General features: G+C 40.9%; 1 protein-coding gene and 1 long non-coding RNA gene across 3 annotated transcripts in view; one reads left to right on the top strand and one right to left on the bottom strand.

The window, feature by feature from the left end:
* Positions 1 to 19,448, top strand: part of GRIN3A (glutamate ionotropic receptor NMDA type subunit 3A) — a 66,050-nt gene that overhangs the window by 8,339 nt on the left and 38,263 nt on the right. For both annotated transcript variants that reach the window (XM_015653591.2, XM_015653592.2), the window contains exon 2: positions 15,325 to 15,929. In XM_015653591.2, coding sequence (XP_015509077.1) covers positions 15,325 to 15,929 — 605 coding nt within the window. The remainder of the gene's footprint in view (positions 1 to 15,324; positions 15,930 to 19,448) is intronic.
* The window catches only part of LOC107216436, a 41,062-nt gene continuing 32,233 nt past the window's right edge, over positions 10,620 to 19,448 (bottom strand). The window contains exon 5 of the long non-coding RNA XR_004500472.1: positions 10,620 to 14,613. This is a non-coding gene — a long non-coding RNA (uncharacterized LOC107216436). The remainder of the gene's footprint in view (positions 14,614 to 19,448) is intronic.

The raw sequence follows: 19,448 nt of genomic DNA, 5'->3' as shown, positions 1-19,448 counted from the left end.
GTCCCTGGAAATGTTGAAAGCCAGGTCAGATGGAGCTCTGAGGAGCCTTGTCTGGTGGAAGGTGTCCCTGCCCATGGCAGAGTGTTGAAATGGAATGGTCTTCAAGGTCACTCCCCACCCAGATCATTCTGTGATTCCATGATCTTTGAAAGTGTCTGCTGCAGAGCTCATAACCAGGGAAATGGTAAAACATGGCACAAGTGTTTCTTCCTCAGAGATAATGGAGAGAAAAAAAACACCTATTAATCACCTCTGTAAAAGTTCCTATCACAATGTTTCAGTATAGAAATATCCTGTATAGGCTGGTATGGTTGACAATACTCCTGTGGCGTCTTATTAGGAATCTTGCATCAGCAGTCAACACAGGAAAGCCAAAATTATGATTATTCAGTCATCCTTATGATCATCTTTTTATACACATGAATTATTTACATAATACAGGGTGCTTACAAGCTTGTTAATTAAAACCTCCTTTTTCCACTTCAGTTATACCCCTAAGATTTCTTCAGAGCATGTCATCCTTCTAATGACTTTTATTTCATGTTCATTAAAGCTGTATTTTTTTTAATGTTTCCTTCCGTTGTCTAAATTGAAAATCCCTGAGTGTGTGGAATACCCTTGGGAAAGGATTCCTTCACACTGAGAGTTTGTTTTAAGAGAGAGGGATGAGTGGTGGGTCTGTTTTGGATATTGATGCTCAGAATCCCCAGGATTATTTTTTCAGATGCTCTATCTACTCTTCCATTTTCAGTGTGGCATGCTCATTTCATCCTTTTTTTATCCTGCCCACTGGTCTTTGTTCTGAGGTCCTGTCTTCCACTGTAGGATACTACAGATCCTGAGCTTACAGAGTCTATAAACTGCAGAAAAAGACTTCAAGGTTCTATTGTGATACAAATGATCAGCAACATAAATTGCTCATCACTCACTGTTCATCTGCACTGAAGAGCACCAAAAATAAGGCACTTATTTATAAATATCTCAGCCTGCTGGATTCTAGTGAAACACAGTTTTGTATCTTCCCACCATTTTGACAGTGCATATAAATATGTAACATGCAGTTATGTGGAAGTGAGCTGTGCCACAATGTCCTCCTGGGGTGTTCACAACCCTTACAGGTTTTTAAGTGGCAAATTTAGAGCCATGGTGGGATGCAGCAGTGCCACATGATTAGCAGAAGAAAGAAGCTCTGTTTGACAGGGAATGGGAGCTTGTTGACCAGCTCATACTGCCCTTGTATTCCTCCCCAGAACTGTACTTTAAGAGGAAAATGAAGTGCGAACTCACAGTGAATAATACATCTGATAATCACAGACATTTCTTTTCTCTGCCTGAAAACCACCTGAAATTTCTGGAACAAGCCGGAACAAAGGAATGGTAGCATCCCAGAGCCTTCCAAAACATCTATGGGAGTACTTGCTTTTATTGCACTGGCTTTGAGGAAGGACCGGTTTGAGATATGGTTTTGGTTGTTTAACTAAGCCCATGATATTTTTTTCTTCCCCCCCCCAGTCCAATAAACACAGGAATTGGAGATATACATAGAGTCTGGAACTTGCAAATGTTCTAAGTGTTTGGTTTTGCTATGCATTTTCTATGAGCATTTGTCCTAGTGTAATTTGATTACTGAAGTGTTCATGAAAAGAGGAAAATGTTCGTGTTGAGGAGAGCAAGAACAGCTGAAGCAAATCTTTTCAGTTGTATGAGTGCCTGCATGCTGTTTCTGATGCAATTGACATCATTAAATAGAAAAAAAAAAAAAAAAAAGTATTCAGATTTCATTTAAGTGTGGTATTGTTTTGTTTTGAATGAGGAACTAGTCCAATAGGATCTGTGGTTTGTTGCTGTGATACTAAAAATATATTCATAGCAAACCTCAGACTTCTGTCAGCTCTAATCTTTAATTTTACCTGAATTTAGCGTATTTTCACCAGGGAGTTCCCACTTTGCCTAAAAACCCATAGAAAGCTATTCACTTACTATGATCAAGAATAATTCAGACAATTAATCTTTTTGTGGATCCATATTATGCCAGCACTATGAGAGCAAATGCATGTCATCCAAGAGTCATACAAATTATTACAATTTTATTGGAGAATAATAAGCAGAAAAATGGCATATTATTGTCAGTAAGAGCAGGAGAAATGAGTCTAAAGTCTGACCCTTGAACAGGGGACCCAAATGGGAAAGTCAGTCCTCTTCAATACAGTTAAAACCAAGGAAAATACACTGGGCTTAGTACTAGAATAGCTGTTGGTCTACCAGTCCAGGCATGAAGAAGTCCAGATGTATTTCTGTGCTTTGTCAGAAGTCTCCTCTAGAAGATTTAAGTTGCCAGGGGATGTCAGACTTACCCATGACATATTGCCTGTCTCTAAACAGTGACTGCCCAGTGTGACAATGACATGCCTGCCACTGAAAACATGTGGTGCTGCGTCATTCTTTAACAGAAGATCCTGATTTCTGTGAGTCTCCCTTTGTTGCTTTTATTCTTACTGCTGCTGACCATTTCACTCCAGTTTGCCAGGTACCTCAAGGAGCACTTCTGGGGCATCAAAACTTTATTGCAACAAAATTCAATTCAGCTTACAGTTTTTCACCTTCTTTAGTTCTGTCCCAGGTCACTGAAGTCTGTGGAACTACAATTCTGTACATTGCTGTAATAACTGCAATACATTCCCCGTCCCTGGAAGTATTCAAGGGCAGGCTGGATGGAGCTCATAGCAAATTGATCTAGTGGATGGTGCCCCTGCCCTTAGCAGCAGGGTAAGTTGGGGTTTTCCAACCCAAACCATTCTAGTATTCTGTATCTTAGACTGACCAAGACTTGCACTCTAGTGCTAACATCATGTAAACAATGAAAACTGAAATATGGAAGGAAATAAAATCCTGATACCCCTCTGTGGGTCTTCAGGGAATACACTTTCTTTTTGTGGCTGTTTTTGCTGGAGGTTCTCTCTCACTGAAGCAGTACCATTTCCTGCAGAGAGAAAGATAGCAGTTTGCATGCTCTTGCCAAACTCTTAGGAGCGGTGATCTGTCATCCCTTCCTCTCAGGTTGTCTGGGGGAATTACATACTCCTCTGCAACACTCCCCCTTGTTCGGAGCGTTAAAAAGAATTGCAGTGTCAGAAATAAACGCGAATTCCTCGTCCCCATGCTTTGGTTCACCAGACTCTGCAGAGTCATCGTGGATTATTTGCATGAGGATGGAGAGACGCAAACATCTTGCAGAGATTAGTGAGACATGATGCTCCTGTATTTTGTCGAAGGCACTTATCCATGTTAAACTCTCAGGGTGAGCCTCATTTTCGCTGGTTCTTACCCTCTCCTTCAGGAGGATACAATCACCCACTCAAGGAGCAGAAATAGTGCATGACTAACTATGTCAGGGAACAAATGATTAACACTAAATAGTTTGTGCAAGCTGTTTGCAAACAATCCACGTGCCGACAATTACGCTGGAGCAATTTTGTGAATACCTAACTCAGTGTGTTTTGCATAACTCAAGACTGGCTCCCAGATCATTAAATTCATAACTTCTGTCTCGTTTGCTAAATTCATGAGTGTCATTATATCTTCTAGTCTGTAGAACTAGTAGTGTTAAGATTTGACGGTGTTAGTCTTGATAACACTGGAATGGCAAAGCTGTCGGAAGGATGGTGGCTCTGATGACTGAGGAGCTGTTTAAGAGGAGTCACAGCTGCTGTGTTTTTAGAGTTTCTAAGTCACTTGCAAGTTAACTTAAAAGTTTTAAAGTGCTGAGTAGGGCAGGCTACACAGGCAGGTCCATTAATACATCCGGTACTCTCAGATTCTGAGTGACGCAAATAAAGATGCTGTTTGCCCCAGCTGCACCCAGAAGACCCACAAACCCAACCACTTGCTGCCCTAGTGCATCAAAACACTGTTAAGAGTTCACTTCTGAGAGCTGAGAGCTTTTTTGTCAGCTGGAAGAGCTCATTAGCTGACTTCAGGGTCAAAAAGCTGACCTGTAAGAGAGTGCAACATCTGTAAGCATCATCCCATGGATCAGGGTGGGGGAGAGCTGAGCCTTGAGGAAGGAAGATCTTATACATCTGTAGGAAGCTCAAGCACAGGCTAGAGTTTATTGATTCATTTGGTTCATAATGTTTGGGAGCCTTTTAACTCATAGAAATGTGCAGCCCAAGCAGATGCTAAAGCTCTTAATAGATTAACTGGATGCCCAATGTGCTTGGGTAATTGGTGCTGTGCAATGAGTGTAGTGGCTTTTCAGTTGTCACAGAGTTTTTCAAACACTACATAATTCTAAGGAGGAGGTACACTAATTTTTAAGGGAGATTATAAGATATTATTTTATGATACAAGGATATGGAGGTAGTGGAAATTTAATGGAATTGCATCAAAGAAATAACCAGTATCAAAACTAGATTTTGTAGGCCTTTTTCATAATTTCCATGCTGCAAGGCATTCTTCCCATCACTAACATCCAGGCTATTAAATTGTTGTTGTTACTTTCATTATTTTCTCATAAACAAGGCCTACCCCTTTCAACCTTCTACAACAGTATTTTTTCCTTTCCCCTCAAGCAATGTAATCAACACTAGTAAGTTTTTACATAAATAGGTAGCATCAAGAACTTTGTTTACAAAGAAGTCCAATTGGTATTTAATTATGTCTCAACATTTTGTTCACCTCCTGACTATCTTTTTCCTATGAGTGTATTGATCTTCCCTACTGTGAAAGATTTTGCCTGGTAAGAGCAGTATGCTGAGTTGTTTATGGATGCACACATTGCTTAAAGCCTCAGTCACCACTGCTCCACTGAATCTAAACATGATTTAAAGGAGGGATTAATATGTATGATTCATATTTCATTGTGACTTTAAATTTTGTGCAATCACTTCATTCTTGGTCCAAATGACTATGATAGGTGCAGAATTAAACATACTCGTCGCAGTAGTTGTGCAAGTGTTTGTGTGTATTAGGGAGGTCAAGGTGTTTTGTATTTTCTGTCAGGCATTTAGATGAGCCCAGAAGATTGAGTCACAAGTAGGAGCTGTAAATGTTCACTTGATGATCTTGCACAGTGAGACAGAGATGGGTGACAATTTTTGACACATTCTCCCAAACCTCCCCATAATACTGGTAGTAGGCCACTGAGGTACCTACTATAGTAAGGACTTGTTTCATGGCTGTATCCAGGACTCTTTTGGAATACAGTGGACAATTAGTAACTTGCTTATCCCTTAAAACTAATGAGGAAACCACTTTACCAAAATGTCCATAGACATGGGGTCCTGATGAGGGGATTTTCAGTGGGATGTTGGAAGGATGTGCACCAGAGCAGTGTAATGGTGTAAATACCCAAATCATTTAACAATGCTTGAAATAAATGGCTGTCACTTCCCATAGTTTTTATATATTGGGGCAGTTGTGTCTAGCACAACAAAGAAGTGGAGATTTGGGCTTTAGGTTCTGCATCTGGCAAAGACTTGATATATTACTTAATCCCTTTTTTTCCCCCCCTTTTTCCCTCTGATCCATGCCTGTGTAAAAGGCTGTGAAGTATTTATCTTGCTGTAAGCCTTAGGATGGGTGAGAAGCCTGGTGGTGATGTGTCCTCCTGGTGCACTGTGGAGGGGGTTAGCCCCATTTCACAGTGGGATTTGCCATCACTGAGATGAGGCAGGAATCTCAAACTTGCTCAGCTTCTATTTTCAACAGCTAGCCAGTGCCCCTCCTCCTCCTCTTCCTCCTCCTCCTCTGTGTGCCTGGTAATGGGCTCTGTGCACTCACACACTTTTGTGGGTTGCTGCTGTAATGCTTCATTGGAAACTTGAACGCTTCTGCCTTTGGGGGCGGGGGGTGGGTGCTTCCTCTTCACAGAATCTTGCCTGATTTTGTGGTTTGCGCACTGAGAAAAAGCAATTTCAAAACATGGCCACAGAACTTCTACGCAGTAGCTCATCTTTCACGTTTTTGTTTGTTTGTTTGTTAATGACAATGTTTTAAGTTAGTATTGGGAATTAAAAGTAGGGAGCAGTGGTAAAGACATTTGCAGTGGGTACAAGGCTTTGGTGCATTTTCAAAAGTTCAGATTCCTGTCTTGTGTTGAAAGGTAGTAAGCCTGCAGCTGAGAACCTTACAAACATCATAGCTCCCAGTTTATTTGGGTTTGCCCCTGCTGAGGAAGGGAGCATCACTGCCTGATTAGTGAAAGGTACCCAGCGAGCTAAGGATGCTCATGCAGGATGAGACCCTCTGACCCTGCCCAGCATTTTGGGCTTCAGCTGAGCAGCAAGAGGCATTTCAAGTCCACTCAGGACAGCACATTCCAGTGCCCCATCCTCTTTGTCAGCTGCCTGCATCCCATCACTTGCAGACTGTATTTGTTTTTAAAGGAGATGTTTGATTTTTTTTCCCTGCTTATCCCCTGCCCTGATAGCAAATTTTAACTCATTTTTTCTAATTTCCCATCTTTCTAATTAAATCCTTGGTGTATTAAATAAGGAACCTCAAGTGAAGCTGTTTAAATTTTAATGCTGGTTTTAAGCCAAGCCATGTACACCCAAGAATTCACCTTAGAGTCATGTTTTTAATGCCTAGCCTCAGAAAGATGAACTACTAACTTAATCTACCCTGGCCTCATTTAATAGAGTTAAGAGATCAGGCTTTGCAAGCTTAATTCTCAACTTTCTTTCATACAAAAAAATCAATATAGAACAAAATGCCCTTGTAGCTAAAATTAATCCTGTGAAACATGCCTGGAGCAAGGCCCAGCAGAAGAGGATGTGATGATGAGCTGGTGCTGGCTTTCTGACGAATGGGAGATGGGTCAGCATTAATTTCCCCTGCTGTATATTGCCATATACAGCTATCATTTCAGGGCTGCCCTGTGTATCATTGCATGAGTATTTCTTCAACAGGCAGAAGAAGAAGTAAACTTCTTCTTGGGGACAGAGCTGCTGAGGGTATGGGGAATACAAATGCTCAGGAAGGGTTGAAAATACTTTCAAGCCATGCTGTAATTGCACTGATAAGTGAAGACGGTGCTCCATCAGATTTTATTCCTTGCTGCAGGTGTTAATGGTGAATATAATCTAATTGGATTAAATGCTGTGTGCATACACCAGGTACATCTCTGAGAGGGCAATAGCTGCTTTTGTAAAATGGGATCAGACTCCTTTTACCAACACAGCATGAATCAGCCCTCTCCACACCCTCTCTCCTTTTATTCTACATTTCCTTCCAGAATTAATTTCTTCTTGTCCAGTCACTGTTTCGCTTGTGCCAAAAAAGTTAGGTCATACAGAAGGAATACTCACAGCCTGTTGTGCCTCTGTAAATGCAGCATTTTCCAGCAATATGCTGCAGCAGGTCCATCTTACTGATGGGAAGGTGGAAGCTGCTGAAATAAGGCAAAGATGGGAGTGTTGATTAAAGAGCCCTTTATGCTGAGGAGCCTGGCAGGGATGGTGTGCCAAGGAGCCCAGTGTGGAGCAGTGCTTGGCAATGTGCATCATAATTACAACCCTGGCTGCCAAGTTCCCTATCAGCTCTTGTGCTGTGTTAGCAGCGGTCCTCAAGAGCAAGACATTGGAGCAAATATTACACTCAATTAATGTGAGCTTTAGAAACCCATTCTATGTGCAAAGCCAGGAATTCATTGTTAGCCTAACTGAGGTCTTAGCACTGCTAGCAAAGTGATACTGTTGGTCCCAATGATGCAGGGGAATTATGGAAGTGGCACAGCTCATAATCAGTAACAATGCAGTTCAAAATGTTGTAGTCAGAGTCCCTGTATCTCTGAGATCATCCTCTGGCTTCCCAGATCTTTAGAGACAGAGCATATGTGCCTGTTTCCCTGGGCTGGGGTTGTGACTGGAAAGTAATCTGTGTTCTAGGATTTCTCAAGGCAGGAGCATTATATTGATTTTGGGAGTTTCTCCCAAGTTTGGTCTCTTCTATATATTCATTAATGCTTCCTGCTTGCCTAGTATATTTACTTGCCCATTCCCCATTTGTTTGCAGTCGCACCTTATGACCACATTCGTGGTATGTGGTACGTTTAATACACTCAGGGTAGCTGTCCTTTGTTCTTTGTAAATCCTGTTTTAATCAGCTCACGAGGCTGTAATCTCCTAGTGGCCAGTATCTGACCGCTGCTGAGGGGTGATTTTTAGCCCTGACACCTCTTGGTGCCATTCTGTGCTGGCAGTGTTGTTTTTTGTAGTTACCTTGTGATTTCACTTCTGAGGATCTTCAATATAACCCTGTTTGGTTGGTTTTTTTCATCAGCCTTCAAAGTCTTATTTCTCAATTGTCCAACTCACATTTTATTCCTGCAGCCTGATCACACCTATATCTTTGGTCTGGGGTTGTTGGTAATCACTCTAAAAAGCTAATGAGAGTTCTTCCATTAGCTGATGCACACACAGAGTGTCCCTGTATCTGCATTAATAGTTCTCTTCAAATTAAACCAGCAGCACTGGTGTCTTACCAAATTTCTTTACAACAATAGTCTTCCTCTATCACACCTCAGATGTGAGGAGCAAGGAGACAAATTTCAGAGAGCCCAAAGTACTTGTAGTATCTGTTTCAACATCCTGCTGCTGTTTCAGCTCTGCTGCTATGAGAAGTTGGATTTCTTGAACCAAAAACTGGGGGGAAAAAAGCCCCACCCCTGTGCATTGCCTGAATAACACATGGGAAAACTAAAGACTGCCTGCTTCAGAACTCTTCTGAAATGGATCCCTTTGGACTGATAGTCAGGATGTGCAATGCACCAGTGCTTGTGAGGTGCTTCTCTAGAGAAAAGCACTCAGACATCCCTAGACAGTCTGCTGAAGGCCTTTGCTTCAGTAGAATGCTCTTTCTTCTTAAAGGGAGGATTAAATTCTGCTAAACAAAATTATCCAGGCCCAGAGTGACAATCAGAAGAAACCCCAAAGATGCTCTTAGTGGAACAGCCACTGTGTTTTGTGTTCTTTACAGGTATGGGAAGACTTGTTCTGGGGCAGCTCCTTCTGGCTCACCCACTTCAGTTGTCCATTCTGACCTCCACACACAGCATCTCCTGGTAGCTTTTGCTCAAATGTTTGCAAGGACATTTTGGACACTGATGACAATCCTGTGGCACCTGGGTGTGAGCACCACAGACATAGACCCAGCCACCACTTCCTCCCATCCAAATTGTACAGAAATATCATGGAGAATTAGCACAGCTCTCCCTGGTCTATTTGCACAAGTGGCCATGGGCCCTTTTTTAAACTATAAAGGCAAATTTTAGGGAAGGGATAACTATTCTTTTTCTTGGTTCGGTATGGAATGTTCTGTATTGAATTTTGAATGTGGGGTTGTTTTTTTTTCTTGCTGGAGCAAAGAACACCTTGAAGATTGGAAGTCATATTACTTAGGATAATTTATAAGTGGCTATTCAGATAAACAGTGGACCCTACTTTCCAAGACCAGCTGAAAGTTCATATTTTACATTGCCTCTTTGACCTTGTAGAGAGCTGTACATATTCAGATTAGTTTGGAGTATTTTTGTGTAGCACTAGAGAAAGTGACCTCAAGTAATGTCTGTCTAGTCTAACAAAAGAAGTAATTTTCAAGACAAACTAAGTCAAGATTTAAATTAAGCTAACTCCTGTGGTATGGTGATTTTTAAAATCAGCAGTCAGTGCATTTTTAGGATTTGCATGTAAGCATTGCCTGGATGGATGCCAGGCTTCTTTGCTGCCGGAATCAGGATTGCTCTGGCTAGTCTAAGAAAGCTTTTATTTCCAAGCTTTTAAACCCAAAAGAATAGTCTTCAGTGTGGGGACCAAACCAATTTGAAATTATGGTCTTGGTCAAACAAGGGTGTATAAGGAGACAGGTGGACAAGACAAGGAAAAAAGGAATTTTTGGCATCATCTTACTTGTTTTTGGTCCAAAGCAGGTCTGGGATTTTCTTCCCCAGAGAACCAGAAGTCTGCATAGCAGAAGCAGCAAAGTGGTGCTGGCGGAGCAGGTTTTTTGCTGCAGCTGGAGCACACTTCCCCTCTGGAGCAACCGGTGGGCTGGGCAGGGACTGGGATGTGGTGCAGTGGGGACACCTTGACAGCTGGTCAGGAGAGGGGGCCGGACTTCCCACAGTAGGTCAGCTGCCAGCACAAACTCCTTGAAGGAGTGCCATTTCAGCACAGGCACCAGACATTGGAAAGATAAAATAGCATTAAAGTAGCACCTTTTCTTATCGCATGAAGTGAGGAAGTGCCATAGACTTTAAGGAACTGGTCTTTTGGCTCAAATTTTCTGATTTCAACCATGGAAAAAACAGTCTTCCCAGTTTTTGAATATGTGGCATCAGCTTGCTCAGAGCTGTTGTTGAGCTGCGAGTCCCCACAGTAGCACTGCAAGCCAGGAGGGCTTTTTTCCTTCAGTGGAACTTTCTCTGATGTAATTACATGGTCTGTCTCCTCTTCTGTGTTTCTTATAAAAAATGTATATTCTTGTACACACACACATAGAGAGATAGATAGATAGATAGATAGATAGATAGATAGATAGATAGATAGATAGATAGATAGATGATAGATAGATAGATAGATAGATAGATACATACATACATACATACATACATACATAGATGTAAGCACTGCCTTTGCTCACAAGAGTCAGAGGGGAATAAAACTTTCTGTGTGTTGTTTATTTTTGCACAGTTAGCAAAACAATGTTCACGTCTATGCTTTTAACTCTGCTAATGAAGCTATTATAATGTCAAATAAAATGTCACCGTGACTATGCCTAATTAGCATTACAAATTCGGATGAATGGATAAATGACCAGATCCTTCGGGTGCAAGTCAGCCCAGCTCCAGGCACTTGTGCTTGCAAGATTTACAAGGATGGGTCTGCAAACTGATAAAATGGAGGCCTGGAAAATACTGCATTAATGAAATGCAAACCGTCTTTCAGCTGCTAAATGAATCTGCTCTCTCAGGTGTCACAGGCAATGGGAAAAACCTGTAAAAACCACTCTGGTTGGGATACAAAAAGCAAATCAGTAGTTATAGTGTCTGCTGATGGGCAGGAGAAGAGACACATCAGACCGTGTAAAGCTTAATATAACATGAATGGCTTGGTCCAGAGCCCACTGAAAGTTAGTGGAAAGACTGTCAGCATCTGATCCAAAGGCAATTAGTCAGAAATTAAAGATTCAATGCCTGTTCTTTACCGAGTAAACAGTGAATTCAGGTGCTCATGGCTGGTTTATAAAAGAGCTGGTGATGTTCAATAAAAAATTAAGCACTCGTGGACATAGAAGATGTTTCTGCTAGTGGCACTATGTAAACACATAGATAGTAAAAATAGATAACAATTAGCACTATTCAAATAAGGCTTAATTGTCCGTTTGTGTAGTTTTGAGAAAAAACAATGCAGATCACCAGTCTTCAATGGCAGCCTAAAGTCAAATTTAAAGAGATTTGAACTGAATTTCCATGTGAGCTTTGTCATTTAAACTGAAATAGTCAAACTCTACTAATTTCAAAGGCAGGTAAAGAAGGAGTTTGCCCTAGAACTTTAATAAGGGTGATGAAATACACAGATGAAATATCATAAATCTCTGTTCCATGATTACTAAAATGTTGTACACATCAAAATTATAATTTCAGTTGTCAGAAGCCTTCACTATGAAATTACACTTTCTCAGCAATTACTACTGAGTGATTTAATAAATAATTTGTATAAGTTGTTCATTAAAAAGCAGTAATTGTTGACTTTAAAGAGAGACAAATCAACAAAAAATCTTTAAAAGCATTAAGAACACTGTAATATCAAAGGCTCCCTACTGAAATACGGCTTCTGTGTGTTTTTCTTCAACTGCAACCTACATACAAATGGCAAATAATCTTTTCAAAATATAATTAGGAAGGCATTAAATCCAAACATTTCCTTGTTTGGAAGCATTCCCTTCCCCGAGTCCCAGTACAAAGGAAACATTGATTACATTTCCTTCCCAACACCTACAGCGGTGTTCTCATGCTGTGCGGAGACAATTAGCTGAAACTTAAGCAGAAGTAATGCCTGATGACTAAATTGTATGTATGCCATTGTATCAGAAAGATTCTGAAGACAGGTTTGTAGTCCAGTACTCCTTAAAAGAGAAAAGAGACTGCTGCTTTTTCAGGGCTGAATGTTTATCCTTCAAGCACCTTAGGAGGGAATTTAGAAGCTAATAAATCACAGTGATGAAAAGTGCTTGTGTCAGTGCATCTGTGGGCTCCTGAAGGTGATGTCTGAAGCACAGATAGTCTCAGTCTGAGGAGCACTTCCACATGCCGGCTCAGTCCAAGACAGGTTATCTCAAATAACACCTTTGTTGAGGGAGGAGAAGTGTCTCACCCATAATCCTGTGGGTGTGGTTCTGTAGGAGAGTCCAGCCCTGTACCTGAGAACTCCCAGCTAGGTGGAAACTGCCTTCACCTGCATTGCTGGCTAAGATTACATCCATTTATCTGGCCCTGAGGCAGTTTCAGGTTCGCTGGACCATGTGAGCCTGGGGACCCCAGGATAATGCCCAGTGATCCTCAGGTGTGGACATTCATCAGTTCAAAGTGTTCTAATACAGGAAGAATCATTTTGTAGAGGAGCAGAAGCAGTCTTGCATTTGTGAAACTGCATGTGCGCTGGCTTTTGGCATGAGGACATAGAGGTCTTCAAAGAGCTAAACCTGAGGGTGAGGTGGAGAGCCAGTGCTCACACAATTTTATGCCTACTGCAATATTCCTGGATATGCCTGGATACTCCTTCTCCCCAAATGTGCTGGGATCCTAACATCGAGTGCAGGGTATGAGAGAGCTTATTGTCAGCTACCAAAACCAGACCCAGGACAAGGTAAGCCATACAAAAGCCCCAGTTTGCTTTTTGTTTCCCGGGCGATTTGATGCAGCAGTATGGACACAGCTGTTACTGAAAACATCTGTCACTCTTAGATTGTTTTTCTGCATCTGGTAGATTTTTTTAGTTGATCCCTGAGCCTGTCCCATAATAGCCATAGTACTGTGCTTGGGATGTTACCCTTCTGAAATGCTGAAGTTGTTTGCTTCTCCTTGCATAGATATGGTCAGGTCGTGTGCTGTCCTTTGTATGTTCTGTGTATACTGAAAAACTCATTTCTTCATCACTCGTATTAACACTCAAATTAACTAAAGCTTGTAGAGTTTTCCTGATGGGAGGTGGATCATTGTGTAAAAAACATTTGTACTTCTTACTCTTGGACAAAGAGGGCAAGGCTAGTAATTTCTACTCCCATCTATTTGCAGTAAGAGACAAACTGGAGTTAATTTACCTGATTATCTCATAACCTCAGAAAAAAAGTTTGTTGTGATTTTGTTTGCAGGGACTAGTTTATTCAAACCAGCTTCCCAAACCCACTATGCACAGTGCTTTATTTCCCTCCTGAACTAATCATGTGTTTTAGTTAGTAGGCAATGTTTTCCAGCTCAGAACTCAGAAGTTCCGCACAGGTTATCTCCTTGTGCACTGAGTAACTTGTCCTTTATCAAAGAGTGTCTTGTGTCTTGCTGGCCATACATGATGTGCATCGATTGTGGACGGTGATGCATTTAATTAGCTTGTTCTTGTGTCTTGGTAAAATTAAAAAAAAAAAGGGCCACAGGTACCAAACCCAAGAGAAAACAAAAAGAACTGAGAATATCTTCAATTACAGCATTTTTTTTAAATCAACCTCTGAATTTAAACTATCTGGAAAACAGACAATGAGTTAGTGTAACTGCAAATTAACACAATGAGGGCTTGCTGCTCATAACCAGTACATAGCTCTTCGGGGTTTGGGGGTTTTTTTTGCCATTTCACCCCTTACATCTGTGTTGGAGAGCTTGGGGTTTTATTTGGTAAAACTACTGTAAATTGACTCATTGTATTATTATGAATTCAGAATGCATTTCTAAGATCCATACAAACTGGAGCCTGTTATTATCAGTAAAATATTTTAAAAGCAAAATGTCATTTTTTATCGACTTTGAAAAGGTTTGGTCCATCATGTAGTACACATTAACTACTGAGGATGGACGAGAAGGATGTACAGACCTAAGTAGTAGGTTTTACTAATATAGTTTAGTAAAATATTGGATAAAGAGATAAAATCTAGGTGCCTGTGTAGGGTAATACAATTTGAGTGCACATGAATTCAGACAAATGCTGACATAAAGTCACAAGGAAGATCTCACAGACCAAAAAATGCACTGGAACAGGCATGATATTTTTTGGACAGTCTAATGGCTGGAATCAAATGCCAGTGTAAAGTGATACAACTTCTTTAGGAAAGCTGCAGGGAAGACTGTAAAGTTCTCAACTAAAAGCAAAAGTTGGAGTAATATAAAATATGATAGCTAAAAACCTGGTAGAAACATTTTTAGTGCAGAGAATTTTTTCATAGCAAATGTGAGAAATTTCTTGGAATCTTTAACTTCTTTCCTTTCTCATTAAAACTGTAAATAAAAAATTATTTTTAAGACCAGAGAAAGGAGAGGAATGAGAGTAATGGTAAAGAATGATCAAATAATGAGATCTACTCACCTTAAGAGAACAGAGGAGTTAGCCTCAAATCCTCCCTCCTTTCCTGAAAAAGATAAAACCAAGGCCAATAGTACTGGGAAAGATAATGGGTTAAGTTCTATAATAGTATCAATGACATGGAAAAAATGAGTAAGGAATGCTTATTTATCAAATATTTTCTACCTCAGAAATCACAGTCTGCATATCTTAGCCTCTTGTGCATTCAGTAACTTGTCCTGTTTCATTGGCAGTACATGATGTGCTTTGATGGTAGAACCATTTTATTAGGTTACTCATAGGTCTGTAAAAAATCCCCCAACTGCACACACACACACACACACAAAAATAGCTATAATAAAAGGAACTGAGGGGTTTTTTGATTTTTTCTTATTGTTTACTAAAGAACTTTTCACCATTAGTTTGTAAATAGGTCTGGCTGAGCTAGAGCAGTAGGGAAATGCCTTCTCATATCCCTGTGAGGGGTGCAGGCAAATCTTTGCTTTAGAATGCTTCAAAAGGACAAATGGTAGAAAGAAAAACATATTCTCAGAAACAGGCTCATTAATGACTGCTGCAGTTGAGTCAAGCTAGCAGAGGAAGCCTATGAATCACAGTCCATTTAAACTAGGTGGGTATAAATTTTCCTGTTGCACACACAGTTCTACTGATTGGCTGGTGGTTACTTTGAACTAAAGGAGTGTATAAAAATTAATGAGACTCATTAGTTTGTGTCCAGTATATCTCTGATCATTGTCTTTCACTTTTTTAACCACAGAACCCCCTTCACCTGCAGATGAGTTTGGAAAACTCAATGAGTTCTGATGCTGACGTCACTTTCTCTATCCTTGCAATGAACAACTGGTATAATTTCAGCTTGATGCTATGCCAGGAGGAATGGAACATCACAGATTTCCTCTTCCTCACACAACAAAGCTCCCAATTCCACCTGGGGTCCATTATAAACATAACAGCAAACCTCACTTCAGCCAGTGACCTTCTGAACTACTTGCAGTTTTTCTTGGAGAGCATCAAAGACACAACGTCGACCATGGTTATGTTAGGGTGTGACATGGAGAAAACGCGGAAGATTTTTGAGATAACCACACAGTTTGGTGTGATGCCTCCAGAGCTGCACTGGATTATTGGGGATTCACAGAATGTGGAAGAGCTGAGGACAGAAGGTTTGCCCCTCGGTCTCATCGCTCATGGCAAGACAACTCAGTCAGTCTTCGAGCATTATGTGCAGGATGCCATGGAACTGGTAGCCAGGGCTGTGGCAGCAGCCACCATGATCCAGCCTGAACTGGCTCTCATTCCTAGTACAATGAACTGCATGGACACAGATGAAAGGAATATTACTTCAGGCCAGTATTTATCAAAGTAAGTTTTACCTTTTTCTGGCCCACTTCCCCCCGCCCCCGCCTTAGGTAATATTTGCTGTATTGCAAGAAAAATAACCTTCTTCCCCCCTACCCCCACCATTCTCTGTGGGTTAGCTATCATGCTGCTAACCCCACCCCTGCCACAAGCATGTTTCAGTATTTCCTCCTGCTTCTTTACTTCTGGGCAGAGAAAGAAATTTGAACTTTGACACAGTGGGAGAGAAGCCAGAGCTCAGAGATTCTGGTAGAAGAAGACACTGTTCCACAGATATAGAGATCACATAGTAAACATAGGCTAGGTTACAGATAGTGCTCTGAAATTTGCATTTATATGTATTCATGTAAGGTCAAATACTGTCAAATTCTCTGAGATTTTGAGTATACAAAACACTCAATATTCAACAGAGAGTATTTGTACTGTCTAAGCCCTCGGACAGTGTAGTAGCCCTTGATGGTACGCTCCCGTGGGAACTGAGGGGTTTTTTTTATTTTTTCTTATTGTTTACTAAAGAACTTTTAAAAAGTTTTTAAAAGAGGAAAAAGATGCACCTTCATCTCTTCAGACAGTTTCTTTTGGTGAGGGCACTCTAAAGTACAAAGTGCTGTCTCTGCTACGTGTTACTATATGGAAGTTATTCACAAAACTACTTGGGTGTTCCTGTCAAGAAATATTATCATTTTTAACATATGAGTGGAAAACTTGCATGGTTCTTTTTAAAAACAAGTAAAAATGTCTTGACTAAATACATGAATTCATCATTTAATCTATATCCAGCAACTGTTGCATGTTTTTCCCCCATTGCATCTGGTTTTCAACTTAAAGATTTTGTTGGATGGAGTTAGAATAAAAGTTCTTGAGGCTTTTTGTGTTTCACTTTTTTTGAAAAACAAAACTTTTTCTTGGATATGTCTGCACAATAATGTATTAACAGCACTGCTCAAAACACAACCATTTGAGACCCCAACATTTCCTTAGTTCATTTGTCCGTTCGGAATCAAAAACTCTGTTTCCAAAGAGCAAAACAGGGCTTGGGAAATAAACACTGGACCAACTTGCAGTACCCCATTGACTTGTGATGTTTATTTTGCCTCATTATTCTGGATATTTTAACTAGATCATAACTGAAAAGTAAAAGTCAGCAGAAGGCTTTTTAGAGTAACAAGAGGACAGCAGTTTTAGGAATAGGCTTTTGAGGTTTGAAGAAGGATAAAGAAAAAGGAAAACAAAAGCAAAACACTTAAATATATTCATTAAAAATAATTCATCATCACTGCTCTCTATAGAGAGCTACTAGATTTTGTTATATTTTAGGAGACAATATGCAATTTCACATCTGCGAAATTTCTTTTCATATTGGTGAAGGCATTGTGGAAGTGAAAAAAGGATGGTATGTTTTGCCTTCTTTTTTTCCCTATATGCTTGCTTGCGAACCCTATTAAAGAGAAAATAACAGGTTAGAGAAACCCTTGTCCTAAATCAGTGCAGCTGTTTTTGCAGTGTATGAGTGAGACAGGTACCTGACGGCCAGAACTGATGTATTTGCGTCAGCAGCATAGCTATTAACTCTGAGTGGTGCCATTAATTTCTCAGGTGTGACACACTGATAAGTGGCTTCACTGTGACCAACCTGGCCCATCTCACCAGAGCTTTTAGGCTTTTTTAGCCTCCAAAGATGAAACTTTTGTGCTGGTGCTAAAATGCTTGTTTACTAATGAGTGCATTTTCCTGTCTGAGTGAACTCATCTATTGTGGTGTGAAGCCTTGGAGCTGTCGTGGGTGAGGCTGGAGAAGGGGATGGAGCAGAGGCAGTGCACAGACTTCCACCTCCCCTCTCTGCAAAGGGTGGATGAACAGCAGCCCCATTTTCTGGCACAGACAGATTCTCCTGCCAGCACTGATCTCATACCTTGGCTGTGCAGACATTTAAGTGCACCCAGGAGAAGAATAATGAGCTAGTGCATGGCAAAGCATGCTTGTATCTGTGTGGTTATGGGTATAGATGTACAAACCCCTGAAGATTTTAGTGTTGTAAGTCACTGTCCATCATTCCTGTTAAAATGAGATTCCCTTATCTATTCTTGCCTGTTCACAGAAGCATCCTTGTTGATGGAACAAGGCATTAAAATTTCAAAGCCTCATCTTGTCTTATCACTTTAATTAGTCTTACAGCTTTAACTCACCTTCTTGGGTAATTTCATTGGCCTGCTATTTCATAGATCCATAAAATCACAGAATGGTTTGTGTTGGAAGGGACCCTAAGCATCACCTCATTCCACCCCCTCCTATGGATAGGGACACCTTACACTATCCCAAGTTGCTCCCAGTGCTGCCCAACCTGGTCTTGAACACTTCCAGGGATGGGCCAGCCACAGCTTCTCTGGGCAACCTGTGCCAGGGTCTCCCTACCCTCACAGGAAAGAATTTATTCCCAGTATCCCATCTAACCCTGCTCTCCGGCAGTTTGAAGCCATTCCGTCTTGTCCTATCAGTAAGAAGTCTCTCCAGCTCTGCTAGAGTCCCTTTAGGTACTGTGAGGCCACTAAAAGTTCTCCCCAGAACCTTCTCTTTTCACTGCCAATTCTAGTTCTTGCCTCCAGTAAGCTTCCCAAAAAGAGAGGTGGAATGACCCAGCCATCAAGCTTGAGAGAAAGTAATTTCATTGAGTCATTCTTAAATATACTACAAAGATACTGCTGCTGGAGAGTGATAGTACTGCTAAAGATGTAAGGAGCAGTTCTTGTAATGCACATGAGAAACAAAGCTGAAATGAGCAAGTGACACACTTCGGACTCATTGTTCAAACTGAAGTGACTCTGATAAAGCTTTGATACAGTTATCAGAGACTGTCAGTATGAACATCAGCTCCCATAAATTGACATAGCATCAAGAAAATTCATTCGGCTGTCAGACTTGAGGATCTGGCCCTTCACCTTCTGAAATCTGTGCAGGCTGTCTTTCCATACAGATCTGTCAGTAGCCCTTCTGAAACAGTGCTGCTCAGATATTACCAGCGTGTCTGTGCCATACCCAGCACTTGTAATTCCCAAAGATTCACACTGGAGATTTCTAGCTTAAGAAGTGTAGACAGAGCCTCTTATCTATTTCCTAAAGTTATTGAATAAAGGAGTTTTCACTTGAACTTGCTGGCATGAGTTTCACTGGTGGTGCTCACAATGCATGCAAACGCTCAGCAGCCACAGCTGCCTGCATATAAAAAGAAGTGTTGTTAAAATGCTTCTTTAGAATGGCTCCCATCATTTATTTTGATTCATGTTCTGTCATTACAAAAAAAAACCAGAATATGCAAATCAACTGCAAAGGTAAACCACTAACGCGATGATGTGGTGAAGTTCTACATTTGAATGCTGCTGAATCTCTCTCAGGTAGCCGCTCCTAACACAACCACAGGACTGGAACAGAGGGCTCATTCTGCCCTCCTGGGTGTGCTTACTTATACTCTGCCAGTCAGGGAACACTGTGCCTTAATTCCACAAGTCTCATTCCACCTTCAGAAAA

Source organism: Parus major, chromosome Z (genome assembly GCF_001522545.3).
Source record: "Parus major isolate Abel chromosome Z, Parus_major1.1, whole genome shotgun sequence".
NCBI lineage: Eukaryota > Metazoa > Chordata > Aves > Passeriformes > Paridae > Parus > Parus major.
This window is presented reverse-complemented; position numbering and strand designations above follow the sequence as displayed.